The sequence below is a fragment of the Psammomys obesus genome, unplaced genomic scaffold, assembly GCF_907164565.1.
Source record: "Psammomys obesus unplaced genomic scaffold, mPsaObe1.curated_primary_1811, whole genome shotgun sequence".
Taxonomy (NCBI): Eukaryota; Metazoa; Chordata; class Mammalia; order Rodentia; family Muridae; genus Psammomys; species Psammomys obesus.
Window position 1 is genome coordinate 2,343,854 of NW_026591643.1, and position 11,853 is coordinate 2,355,706.

Here is an 11,853-nt window from a genome sequence, read left to right on the forward strand (position 1 = left end):
AAGCAACTCTCAGGAAGTGCCCTGGGTTTCATAGGCCCTGCCTTGTGGGCCATATGCCTTCTAGCCTGTATGGAACACCAGTGTTCTTTGCCTGCACTCAGCCCTGTGCTTTTGGAAGCCACCGGCTCTCTAGACCTTGCCCAGTCCCCCCAGGCATTGCTTGTGTCAGTTTTCTGCAGATTGGCATAGAATTGTTCAAAATATTTTTCTGATCTTTGTTTTGCAGTTTAAAATTTCAATGTTGCTGTCTGTTGTGAATGTTTGCCTTTTCCTTTTTATACCATGCTGCTTGTTCCTTTCTTAAAGCATATGTGAGGTGAATTTTGTTTTTATTGAGTTGGTCTAGCCTTTGGAGCTAAGCTCTGTGTGTGTTTTTGATCTCACACAGGCTGTGTACTTCCTGAGTACCTTGGGTACAATAGCAGCACTGATAAGTTGTGCTCTACAACCCTTACTTCTGGAGAGGTGTGAAGGTGTTACTGTTGCCCTTCTAGATAAGTGTTCTCAAGTATCTGCCTGAACACACTCTTTTGGCTGTAGGACTTTCTGATTCCGTCTCTGTTGTTTAGAGGCCCCTGTGTGTTGCTCTGTGCAGCTCCTCCTGTGTCCAGGCTCTAGTTTGCTTTTCTGTTGCTGTGCTAAACAGCATGACCAAAAGCAACTTGGGCAGGGGGGTCATTTCATTTTTCATGTCATGGTCCATCATCAAGAGGAGCCAAGATAAGATCTCAGGGCAGGAACCTGGAGGCAGGAACTAACCAGAGACCGCAGAGGAACCCTGCTTTTACTTCCTTCCCCTAGCTTGCTTGTCTAGCTTACAGCTCAGGATCACCTCCTTGGCGTAACACTGTCCACAGTGGGCTGGGCCTATTTCCATCAATTAGCAATCAAGAAAATGCCCTTCAGAATGCCACAGACCAATATCGGCAGTTTCTAAATTGAATTGACGTTTCCTCCTCCCATATGTGTCAAAAAGACAATGAGGATTAGCCATACCAAGTCTACCCTTCGTTAATTTGACATATAAACATATCACTATTAAAATACAGCTTTTTCTTTGTCCCAGAATCTCATGTTGATTATCAGAATATAAAATACAGAACAACTTTAAAGTCCCAGAGTGTTTAAGAAGTTTCATCTTGGGCTGGAGAGATGGCTCAGAGGTTAAGAGCACTGTCTGCTCTTCCAAAGGTCCTGAGTTCAGTTCCCAGCAACTGTATGGTGTCTAATAACCATCTATAATGAGATCTGATGCCCTCTTCTGGTGTGTAGGTGTACGTGCAGACAGACCACTGTATAAATAATAAACTTTTTTTTTTTTTTTTTTTTTTTTTTTAACTTTTCATTTTGGGGGCTGGAGAGATGGATCAGTGAGTCTCTTTAAAAATCCCAAGTCTCAGTCCTGGGCTACTGTAAAATCAAAGTTGAGTTAAGTAGTTTATTGTTTCAGAAGGGAAGAACCAGGCTATAAAAACAATCACACTTTGGAAAACCAAAGTCCAGCAGTGTAGCTCTGAAATCTTGTAGTTCAATATCTGACACCTGAGGCTCTGGCTCTTGTGAGTTCCAAAGGGCTTTGGCAGCTCCTCTTCTTTGACTCTGTAACACATACAGCTTGTCTAAGAGGCTCAAGCCCTCTCCATTCCACACTTGACGCTGCCCTTGGTTGTCTCCCCACAGTCCTGGCATCTCCAGTTGGCAGAGCTCTGACTGCACTGGGACTTCATCCCCAGAAGTTGCATCAGGGAGACTCCAGTGCTGCCACGTGGTACTAAACTTCAGAGTCTCTCCATGGTGCTTTCAGTCTCGGCGTTTCCAGGGCAAATGAGGCTGCACCTTTGCCAGTGACCCCTCCCCTCCACACACACTCAGAGCTTAGCCTCTCCTTAGGAAGATTCCAGCCCTGCCATGCCCTACTAAGCCTCAGTTGTTCTTTATGACCCTTACATGCCTGAAAAACCAGCATCTTACGGGAGACTCTTCCACATCATATGCTAAATTCTGCTGCTGGCTTAATGTTCAGCCTTCATCCCTGCCATGGACTGTAGCTTCTGTGGGTTATCCTGAGAAAGTACTTTGAGGAAGATTTCACTTGTCTCTTACTAAACACAGCTGATACTTTGGCCCCAGCTGACCAGCATCAATTATCCCAGTAAACCAAAGGTTTCACTTTAGTGGTGCTGGTCTCTTGTTAATCACCGCCGATTCTTTAACTCCAACTGACCAGAAATCAGTTTCTTATATTTATGGTTGTTAGCCTAGCCTTTAACAGCTGAGCCATCTCTCCAGCCCAGAAATCAGTTTCTTAATGTAAATATCACATAAACATTAATGGCTCACATGGTAGCACATGCCTTTAATCCGAGCACTCAGGAGGCAGAGGCAGGTAGATCTCTGTGAATTCCAGGCCAGCCTGCTCTTACACAGTGAGTTCTAGGACAGCCAGGACTACATACTGAGACATTGTCTCAAATACACACACACCCTCACACCCTCTCAATGGTTTTTCCGGTACAAAGTTCCAAAATTCTTTACCTTTATCTCATAAAAAAAAGTCCAAGACATTAAAGCCACAGAGTCAGGTCGATTACAATTACACCCCGTGTTCCTGATAGCAGTTTCTTTCTTAGATTGTTCTCTGTTACTGTGATAAAACATTGACCACATGTAATTTGAGAAGGCTAGGATTTATTGGCTTACAGGTTACAAGTCCATCATGGAGGAAAGCCAAAGCAAAAACCTGAAGGCAGGAACCAAAGCAGAGACCATAGCAGAATATTGCTTGCTGACTCCCTTTCCTTGCTTTGCTCACCTAGCTTTCTTGCACAACACAGGACCACCTGTTAGGGGTGGCATCATACCTGGTGGTCTGGGCCCACCTCCGTCAATTGGCTATAAGGAAAATTCCCCACAGATTTTCCCACAGAGCAGTTGAAGGAGGCAGTTCCTGAACTGAGATCCCTTCTTTCCAGGTGTGTCAAGTTGCCAACCAAGGTAACAGTACAGTTGTGCAGAGAGCCTAGGAGAGCTATTCTTCAGGTCACTGTTTGGCTGTACACATGGTGTTCATATACATGGACCTACAGGCTCTCTTCTCATCCCTGATACTGCCCTTAAGCTGCAGTTCCCTTCACGACTCCGCCTGCATCTCACCTTCCGTGCCGTGAAATGGATGGTGATGATGCCATGGCTTCAGTGAGGGGTCAGTTGAAGCGTGTGCTAAGTCGGATGGATGGACAATAAAGTACCAACCTAGCCAAGGAAGAACTAGTGTTGGTTTCACACTGTTTCTTCTTAATGTTCCCTAATCATCACTTGTCTCCGATGAGTTTCTCTCTGCTCCTTGCAGCTGTGTTGTCTTAGAGAACACGGCTTGTGGCAGTCCCATGTTCTTGATGAGCGTGCTCTTCCAGTTGAGTTCTCCATTTCTTGGCCGTGTTTTTGCCTTGGCTCCCGACTAATCAGGCTTTGGTGTTGCCACTTTCTTTGGTTTCTCTCTAGACGTTTCCATGTCCTGATGCTTTAGGTGTGCAGTGTGGGGTTTAGGTTGCATTTTAAACTCATCTTGAAGATCCTGTTTAACAGCTGTCTCCACTGGAGTAGCTGTCTTGTTTCTTTCTTTTCCTGTTGATCAGTGCACAGGTTGGTTTCTTCTTTCTCCCCCAGTAATTTGGAAATGCTGTATCTTTTTATGCTTGTAGTGGGTCCTCTTAGATTTTTGAAAATGCTTAAGTTTACATTTTTAAGTAATCTAAGGCTTTCTTCCAGAAGATATTTTTTATGAAGCAAAGTTAGGTTTCATGAAGGTATTTTAGTTTTAGTATAGGCTTAGACAAAAGGGGTAAGAGAAAGAGACACTCGGGGAAAAAAGTAAGACACATCCAAAAGCCTGTGTGTGGCCTTCTCAGAGGAGAGTTGTGTAACAAAGCCTGTCCTCCACCCTGAGGTCTCGGCCTCCCCTGCATACACTTGGGGTCTGAACAGCAGCACCTATGTGGGAAAAGGATCATCTCAGTTACTCCTGACCCTTCTGCCCTAATGAGCTATGCCTCACCTTTGAGTCTTAACATTGCTGGTGAGCCACTCTAATCTCACCTGGTTGCTGCTGGTGGATTACGAGTTCAGGCTCAACCTAAGCTAAAGAGAGTTTCTGGTCAGCTTGCTCTGTGAAGCCCTTCCTCCAAAAAAACAAAAAAAAAACAAACAAACAAAAAAAAAAAAAACAAAACAAAACAAGAAAATGAAATCAAACAAAAACAACCAACCAAGAAAGCAAAAGAAGCATTCCTAACTTAGAAAAAAGAGGAAGGGGGCAGGGCCTTGGTGGTCAGAAAACAGATGATCATGAAATCACATTGCAGAGCAAGAGTGGAAAGACTGGCTCAAGAAGATGGATGGAAGGAGCCAGGAGGGACCTTAGCGGCAAGGTGCTGACTTATACTAGCCATGGATTTTGTTGTGTTTTTATGCCTATACAATGTTCTTTACTCTCAGTATCTTATATCTTTAATTTTTCCTTTTGTGTCTGTTGTGATCTTGATGACACACATTTCAGTTAATTTCTTTTTTAATTCTTTTACCTGAATTTTCAGAAGCTTGAGTGAACCCATGTTGGAGGAGGGTCTTTTTCTGCAGTTCTGGGATGAGGCTTTGTCTCTCTGAAGCAGATTCCGCTTGCATTGCCTAGTACCTTTGACTTGTTACGATCCAGCAGTTAACTCCACTTGGAGGTTTCCATCCCACACCTGTACTCTGACCCTGAAAAGTAATGGCTCATCCAGAGCACCCTTTCTAGTGTCAGGCCAAGGCTTTTCTCGTGATGACCCTTTCTATGTCAAGAGCACAGCTCTCTTTCCTTCACCAATCTTGCTCAGTCCAGGGTTTGTCTAGACAAGGGCAGCCATTTGAGAACATGAGAGACGCCGTCCCCTTGGCAATTACAGATACATACTCTCAGAATGACTATAAGTTAAGGAGACCAAAATTGACTAGCTGCGGTTCTTCTCAGCATTACAACTCTAAGGAGGTTTTAAAAGAAGGTATAAAATGGCTGAGATAAAACTCCCTCTACAGTATTGTTCTGATTTCAGAAGACCAGGACTCATCGATGTAGGGGATGGTGCTTATCCAGGAAGAGTCTGAGAGTGGCAGTTCTGACCTGTTTCCTTTCTCTTTCAGGTGAGCATCTGTCTAGAATGCAACAGTAGCAAACTACGAGGCCTCAAGCGGAAGTGGATCCGATGCTCAGCCCAAGCAACAGTGCTGCACCTGAAGAAATTCATCGCCAAGAAACTCAACCTTTCCTCCTTCAATGAGGTAGTCATCAGCCAAGGAGCTGGGATAGATCCTTCTTGCCTGTCTTGTTTGTTGAAATAGCAACAAGCTGGACCATGTTCGTGTGCACCTTTAATTCCAGCACTCAGGATGCAGAGGCAGGTGGATCTTTGTTAGTTCTAGGACAGCCAGGGCTGTTAGACAGAGAAACTTTGTCTTGAAAAACCACTCAACTCAACAACAAAAAATACAGACACCCCTTCTTTTTAACAGCCTTATTTGGAGATTTTTTTTTTTTTAAATTAGATTTGTGTGTGTGTGTGTGTGTGTGTGTGTGTGTGTGTGTACATGTGCAATGGCCCTTGCATGGAGATCGGAGGGCAGCTTGAAAGTCAGTTCTTTTTCTCCACTATGAGGATCCTGGGAATTAAACTCATAGGTTGTCAGGCGTGACAACAAAGTGCCCTCATCCGCTGAGCTGATCTTGCTGTCCTCTTGTTTGGAGATCAATTTTTATGAAAGCTTTATATATGTGTGAATGTTTTACCTACATGTGTATGCACCGTGTGCATGCCAGGTGCTCAAAAAGGTCAACCGAGGGCATCAGATCCCCTAGAGTTACAAACATTTGTTGGCCACCATGCGGGTGTGGGATATCAAAATGCTTTTAACCACTGAGCCCTCTCTCTAGTCCCAGCACTTTGCTTTTTAATGTAATGAATGAGGTGGTGGGGGATAAATGAATGAAAGATGGCTATGACACTTATAGCTTAAAATTAATAACTGAAACTAGAGACCCAGAGCTTGTTGTTGGGGCTCAGGGCAGAGACATGTCAGCATGCCCAAGTGCTGTGTGGCATTTGGGCCAAAACAACAGGAGCCGGTCCTGCTGCACCAAGGAAGGGTCAGTGATTTCAAGTGTTGCCTTTAAAGACTTCTGAGGCTGCCGGGTGCGGTGCACGCCTTTAATCCCAGCACTCAGGGAGGCAGAGGCAGGCGGATCACTGTGAGTTCAAGGCCAGCCTAGTCTACAGAGTGAGTCCAGGACAGCCAAGGCTACACAGAGAAACCCTGTCATAAACCAATGAAAGCAGTTCTGAGGCGGTTTGGGAAAGGATTGTAGGTCGCACAGCCGTATCGAGACAGAAAGCGCAGCGTGTTGTAGCAGGTGCAGGTGTGTGGTTGAGTGTCGTTCGGAGAGTGGAATACAGAGCTGTTAGCGGCTGAGCCGTACCTCAGCTCGAGCCTATTGGTGCATCTAACATCCTAACATTGTAGGATGAAACAGCTCAGATTTTTATCTGCTAAGCCTAAACCCAGTGTCAAGAACCTTGTATTAGTATGCAGTAGAGGAAAATTTGAGACACAAATGGGGGTGGAGAAGCCAGTTAAGAGATGGGAAAGGCAGAGAGTAGAGTGACCTAGCCACAAGCCCCTAGAAATCACGGGGCGAGAGGATCTTCTTGTAGTTAGTGTCCCCTAGGTCCATGTGCTAAAAACTACATTTCAGCCCCGTGGTCTGGGAGACAGGTTTAAGTCATGACCTGAACTTGAGGGTCTCTCTTTTGCTCTGACAGCCTGCAGTGACAGCAAATACCTACACTAGAATGAGAATTGCACCCACCAGCAGTGAACTGAGTTATGTTAATATATGTTAACATGTGACTGTTTATCAGTGTCTCTGTCTGTGCTGTTCACTTATAGCCACACTGAAAGGCATTCCTGGCAGTTCTGCCACAGTGCTCTCTCAGGGCTGTGTTTCAGAACCAGGAGCCAGGGTTTTGGACTGTCAAGGGGCCCACCTCAGCCCTGAGCCAACACAAGTGGTTTGGGGGTGGTACACGACACAGAATAAAGGCGAGCCCCAGAAAAAGCAAGTCCAGATTTATTTTGTTTGGAAAATAAGGTAGAGGAGAAGATGGGAAGGTCAGGGGAGCCTTGGATCCTGTGAGGGTCAAGGCGTCCATCTGACTTGAAGTGGCTTCTGTGCACTGTGCAGAGCTAAAGACATCAGAAATTCAAAAGTGACTGCCTTCCATGTGCAGAAACGTTTCTCCATGAGCACCAACAAGAAGTGAGGCATTTTCATTGCAGCTGGCCAAGAGGGCATGAGTATCCCAAGTGGATCTCACACTGCTCTCAGAGCGCTGCAGTCCCTAATGCCAGATGCTGAATAAGGCAGGGGATAGTAACAAGAACTGCTGTAGGGTGGGGACGCTGTGCCTTGCTGGGACAGTAGTTACATTGCAGCAATACCTGTGTATCAGAAGGTAAACGTCACTCCTTGAAGATGACAGCAGACAGTTGAGCTTCCATGGACCCAAAGGCTGGTTTTCCATTCATCAGTTGTATACAGGAAACACACACTCTTATGTGGCCTGTAAGAGCAACCTTTGTTTCCTGTCTGGGGAGATACCAAGACCACCTGAGTCATTGATGCACACACTGAGGAAACTACAAACTAAAACCGAGAAAAACAAAATGCGAGATGTCATCATGCATCTCCTTGAGCAGCTGTGTACAAACTGTGTAGTGGCAAGTGCTATCCAGATGGCCTGGAGCAGTGGATGCCAGTGCTGGTCACAGGAGCTGACACACAACAGACTTCGGTCAAGGAGAAACCAGACTGGGTGCAGTTGGGCATAGGCCGTTGTCAGGAAGAGGACAGCGTGGCTCCTCGCAGACTGAAGCATAGGACACACAGTCTGCATGCTGTACCAGCCTTTCTCTGTGGAGACCTATTATGCAAGTGAGGAGGAGGGGGCCCAAAACTGCTCTAAGCAGTGAAGTCTACTAAATAAGTGAGGAAAGTCCACGGGGACACCTCTCCCGCCATGTTGAGAACGTGTGCTTAGGGGTAAGGGATCCTGGGCAGGGCAGCCGTGGTGAATCACCCTGTCTGAACCCCATGAGGGTGCAGGCTAGCAGGTGAGTGTAGCCCAGTCCCTGTGGCTGTGTGTGGAGACCTGTATGCTCTGTGTGCACCAGGTCTTTTGGTAGAGAAATGGTCTTGTGATTTGTTTGCTGTGCCTTTCCACCTTTCTGTTTGGGTAGCTTGGAGTCACTGCTGTGGCTTTCTGACCTGTTGATGGTGGCCAGGCCCTTCAAGGGTCAGTAGATGAACACGGGAACTTAAATTGCACTCCGCTTGGAGGGAAGACAATGATTTGAGGTGCAACAAGTTGAGATCCTGGGATGGGTCCACATGTGATGCCTCTAGAGCTTCCTCAGAGAAGCCCAGAGCCGGGGTAGAGACAGGGCAGGTTGCCCAGGGCAACCAGGATAAGCCTCTTGCGACCCACTGCAACACAGCTGGGAAGTACACCGCCGTGTCCTTGGCTCCTGGCGAAGCGCTGGTTTTCATGGAAGTGCGCCTTTCCTGTTGTAACTTGTGTTTGCACCTGGCTGTCCCATTGGACAGTGCTGTTAATGAGTAAGCAGACGTGCCATATTCCACACGGCTCGGAGGGGCATAGGAGAGTGCTCGTGTTATCACCGTTGGCCTTAGTTTAAAGGTAGGTTGGACGTGTATCTAATTGAAGCCCCTTCTCCCACCAGCTGGACATTTTATGCAACGAAGAGATCCTGGGCAAGGACCACACTCTCAAGTTCGTGGTTGTTACAAGGTGGAGATTCAAGGTGAGACTGGGTGGTTCTTTTGAATACCAGATTTTTAGACAGACTCTTGATCGGTACTTGCTGTGCACATCTTTTCTTTGCAAACATTGCTGTGGAATAGCTGTCTTTCTGGATTCATCCGGCCAGCCGGGGGCTTGACTTACACCCCTACTCAGTCCCCTGAGTCCAGGGGAGCAGATGTGTGAGTTAGCTGCAGCAAACTCTCAAGCTTTTAGGTGCCTTTCTGAGACAGGAAACTGGTGTTGTGGCCCCTGTCCATTAATGCAGCTCTTCTACTTCTAGCCATGTTGTTGCCTAGAAAGAAGGGCATAGCGACTACGGGGCCAGCCAAAGACCAGGATTACCAGGAGCTGGTGCTGACCAGGGGAAGGTGTGGAGACTGTTTGAGACTGCATGAGAGACCAGGGCCAGTGTAGTTCTAGCTGCATAGCCCTATCATGAGCCCCAAACACACAGAGGTCACCACTGGGTCACCTGGGACCAGTGACAATTACTCTTCGTCACCCAGAACTAAATTCAGTGTGGTGTTGCGGTACACTTGTGTGCCTGTGGTTTGAGTGCATGTCATGGGCGCCTTGCAACTCCCTTAGCCACCTTTGTTTTCTGTCTTGCAGAAGGCGCCCCTCCTGCTACACTACAGACCCAAGATGGACTTGCTGTAAGCCCAACCAGACTCAGCCCACACCCAGAGCTCTACACAGCCAAGAGTGCGGTGGAATGTTGCCTCTGGGTGCCATGCGGACCAGATTTCTGAATAGAGAATATTTATAACTTTTGTATGAGAGAATCCACTCCCAACAAGACACTACCAGCACGCGTTTACAGAAGATGAAAACACTTCGCAGCTCGCTCGTCTCTGCTTCAGGTCCACAGGCCAGAGAATAAGTGAAATAGTGACACGTTTCTACACCACGTCTGACACACAGCACCTCTGCTTGCTTTCCGGGTCTTGAGAATCTTGAGTTCATTTCAGTTTTAATTCGTGGCTTAGGTTTCATGATAAGCCTCAGAAATACTTGTACTTTTAAGTCCTTCCTAAGTTATTGAAAGTCTTTTCATGGTAAATATTTATGTTGCCTTTAGCTTCCTGAAGACTTAAGAGATATATAAAATTTAATTTAACGTATACCCAAAGAGGCTTGCACAATGCTATGATTTAGCCATGGTGTTTAATCTCCCACCTTCTAGAGTACTGCAGAAGCCCGTTCCCAAGGTTGAGACTTAGGCTGTGCATTCTGGGGTGGCCTGTGCTGGCTGGGCAAGGCAAGACCCTCTTCACTCCTCAGTGTCATGTGGCTGCAATCCGGCACCCTCAGTAAGGCAAACTAAAGGTTGTATGGCCAGTGTGGCGTTTTGGCTTGTTGAAAAGTTCTTAAAAAAAAATAGCTTTTTTGGAAAGGCCATCACTGAAGTTCTTGCAGTTTCATTTCTGTTCTCCTTCTGCTGGCAAAATTTGATGGCTGTGTTTGTCAGTTACCCAACAACACAAGCCATCCTGTGGAGAGACTATAAGACACTTAGGAGGGAGCCGCTAGCCTCCATGTTCCTGGTCATTGGCGTTCCAGGCTTGCCTTCCTGCTCGTGGGGTTAACATGCATACTTTGGGTCCCCTTTTCATTAAAAGTAACTGAGCAACCTGCTCCCTTGAAGCAACTCTGTTCAACAGAATTTGCTTTTTCGGTCACAGACAGGATACTGTTTAACACACACGCCCCTTTCTCACATGGCTTTTTGTTTTGTTAGGTTAGAAAATGAAGATGCCAGCATATCCAACTTTATTCCCTTAAGGGGTTTGAAGGCAGAGTAAGGAGAAGGGTCCTGGGGACCCAGGGACCTCTTTCAGTCTGGGGGTGCCCTCTTGCCTCTCGCACTTCCTGCCCTCCCAGGCCCCACGGGAATTGTAAAACCCTGTAATCCCAGTAGACCTCTGCTCTGGGTGAGCATACGAGGATCTTGGTGTGTCTGAGGGCCAGGCTTTCTGAGTCTTTGCCTTAGCAACTGGAATTTTTGTTTGCTTGCTTGCTTTGACAGTTGGGATTGGGTTTGGAAACACCACTTACTCTTCTACTTCCTCTTACACATGCACGATGCCAGAAGCAGCGACTAATGAGACAGTAGGAAAAAAACATCTAAATTAACTCAGTCTAAACGAAAGCAAGCTCTTTGTTTCTATTTGATCAAAATCCACCTCTCTATTTAAGCCCAGGACTGTTTAGATTATTCAGTTTTCTGAGTTAGCTATTCATCCAAATCATTTCTAGAGTTACTATACGAGGGTTTTTGCGTCAATATTACCTGTCTACCTCAGAACACAAGTGCTGCTGAAGCATTCTGCAAGACCGTGTTCTCACAGTGCAGTTACATTAGAATTTAGGTATTTTCCCGTGTGGTAAAACTAAAGAATTAAACAGTTAGAAGCCTCCAAATTCAAATAAAGTTGATTTACAGTTCAGATCAAACTTAGTATGGCTGTGTAATGTCATGATCTATATTTATAACTTTGTAGCTACTTTCGGAATCACTTGACTTTGCGATGGTGCTAAGTTGACAGATCTAAGTATTCAGTGAGGCGGACATTGCAGCTAGTGTCCGAGCCGGGCGCCTCCGCCCCAGCAGCTTCTCTCACCACGTTAGCCTGACAAACCTCAGCAGCAGAGATACCTATTTTTCTAAGATTCCATCATGCGCCTGTCCGCTCTGCAGACAGTTTCCCAGTGCCCTTCTGCCCTTTAGTCTGACCTGTAGCCTTACCTCGCTCAGAGATGAAGCAGAGTGAGCTGTGTCAGGTGGAAGCTTCCGGGCGCCTTGTTTCACTTCTGCCAAGCTCCATTTGACAGCCAAGGCCGAATTGTCCTTTCCGAGCATGAACACTAGGATCAGTTAGTGATTGGTCCTGTCACGCTTTCTCAGCAGGCGAGCTCCTGCAAAGTTGTTTTCATA

The 11,853-nt window shown here is 46.4% G+C and overlaps 1 protein-coding gene across 3 annotated transcripts in view; it reads left to right on the forward strand.

Annotated features, from left to right (window-relative positions):
* The window catches only part of Pcgf3 (polycomb group ring finger 3), a 40,977-nt gene extending 29,605 nt beyond the window's left edge, over positions 1-11,372 (forward strand). For all 3 annotated transcript variants that reach the window (XM_055611696.1, XM_055611694.1, XM_055611695.1), the window contains 3 exons: positions 5,179-5,316; positions 8,833-8,913; positions 9,528-11,372. In XM_055611696.1, coding sequence (XP_055467671.1) covers positions 5,179-5,316; positions 8,833-8,913; positions 9,528-9,575 — 267 coding nt within the window. In that variant the 3' untranslated portion in view covers positions 9,576-11,372. The remainder of the gene's footprint in view (positions 1-5,178; positions 5,317-8,832; positions 8,914-9,527) is intronic.
* Positions 11,373-11,853: the final 481 nt, after the last annotated feature.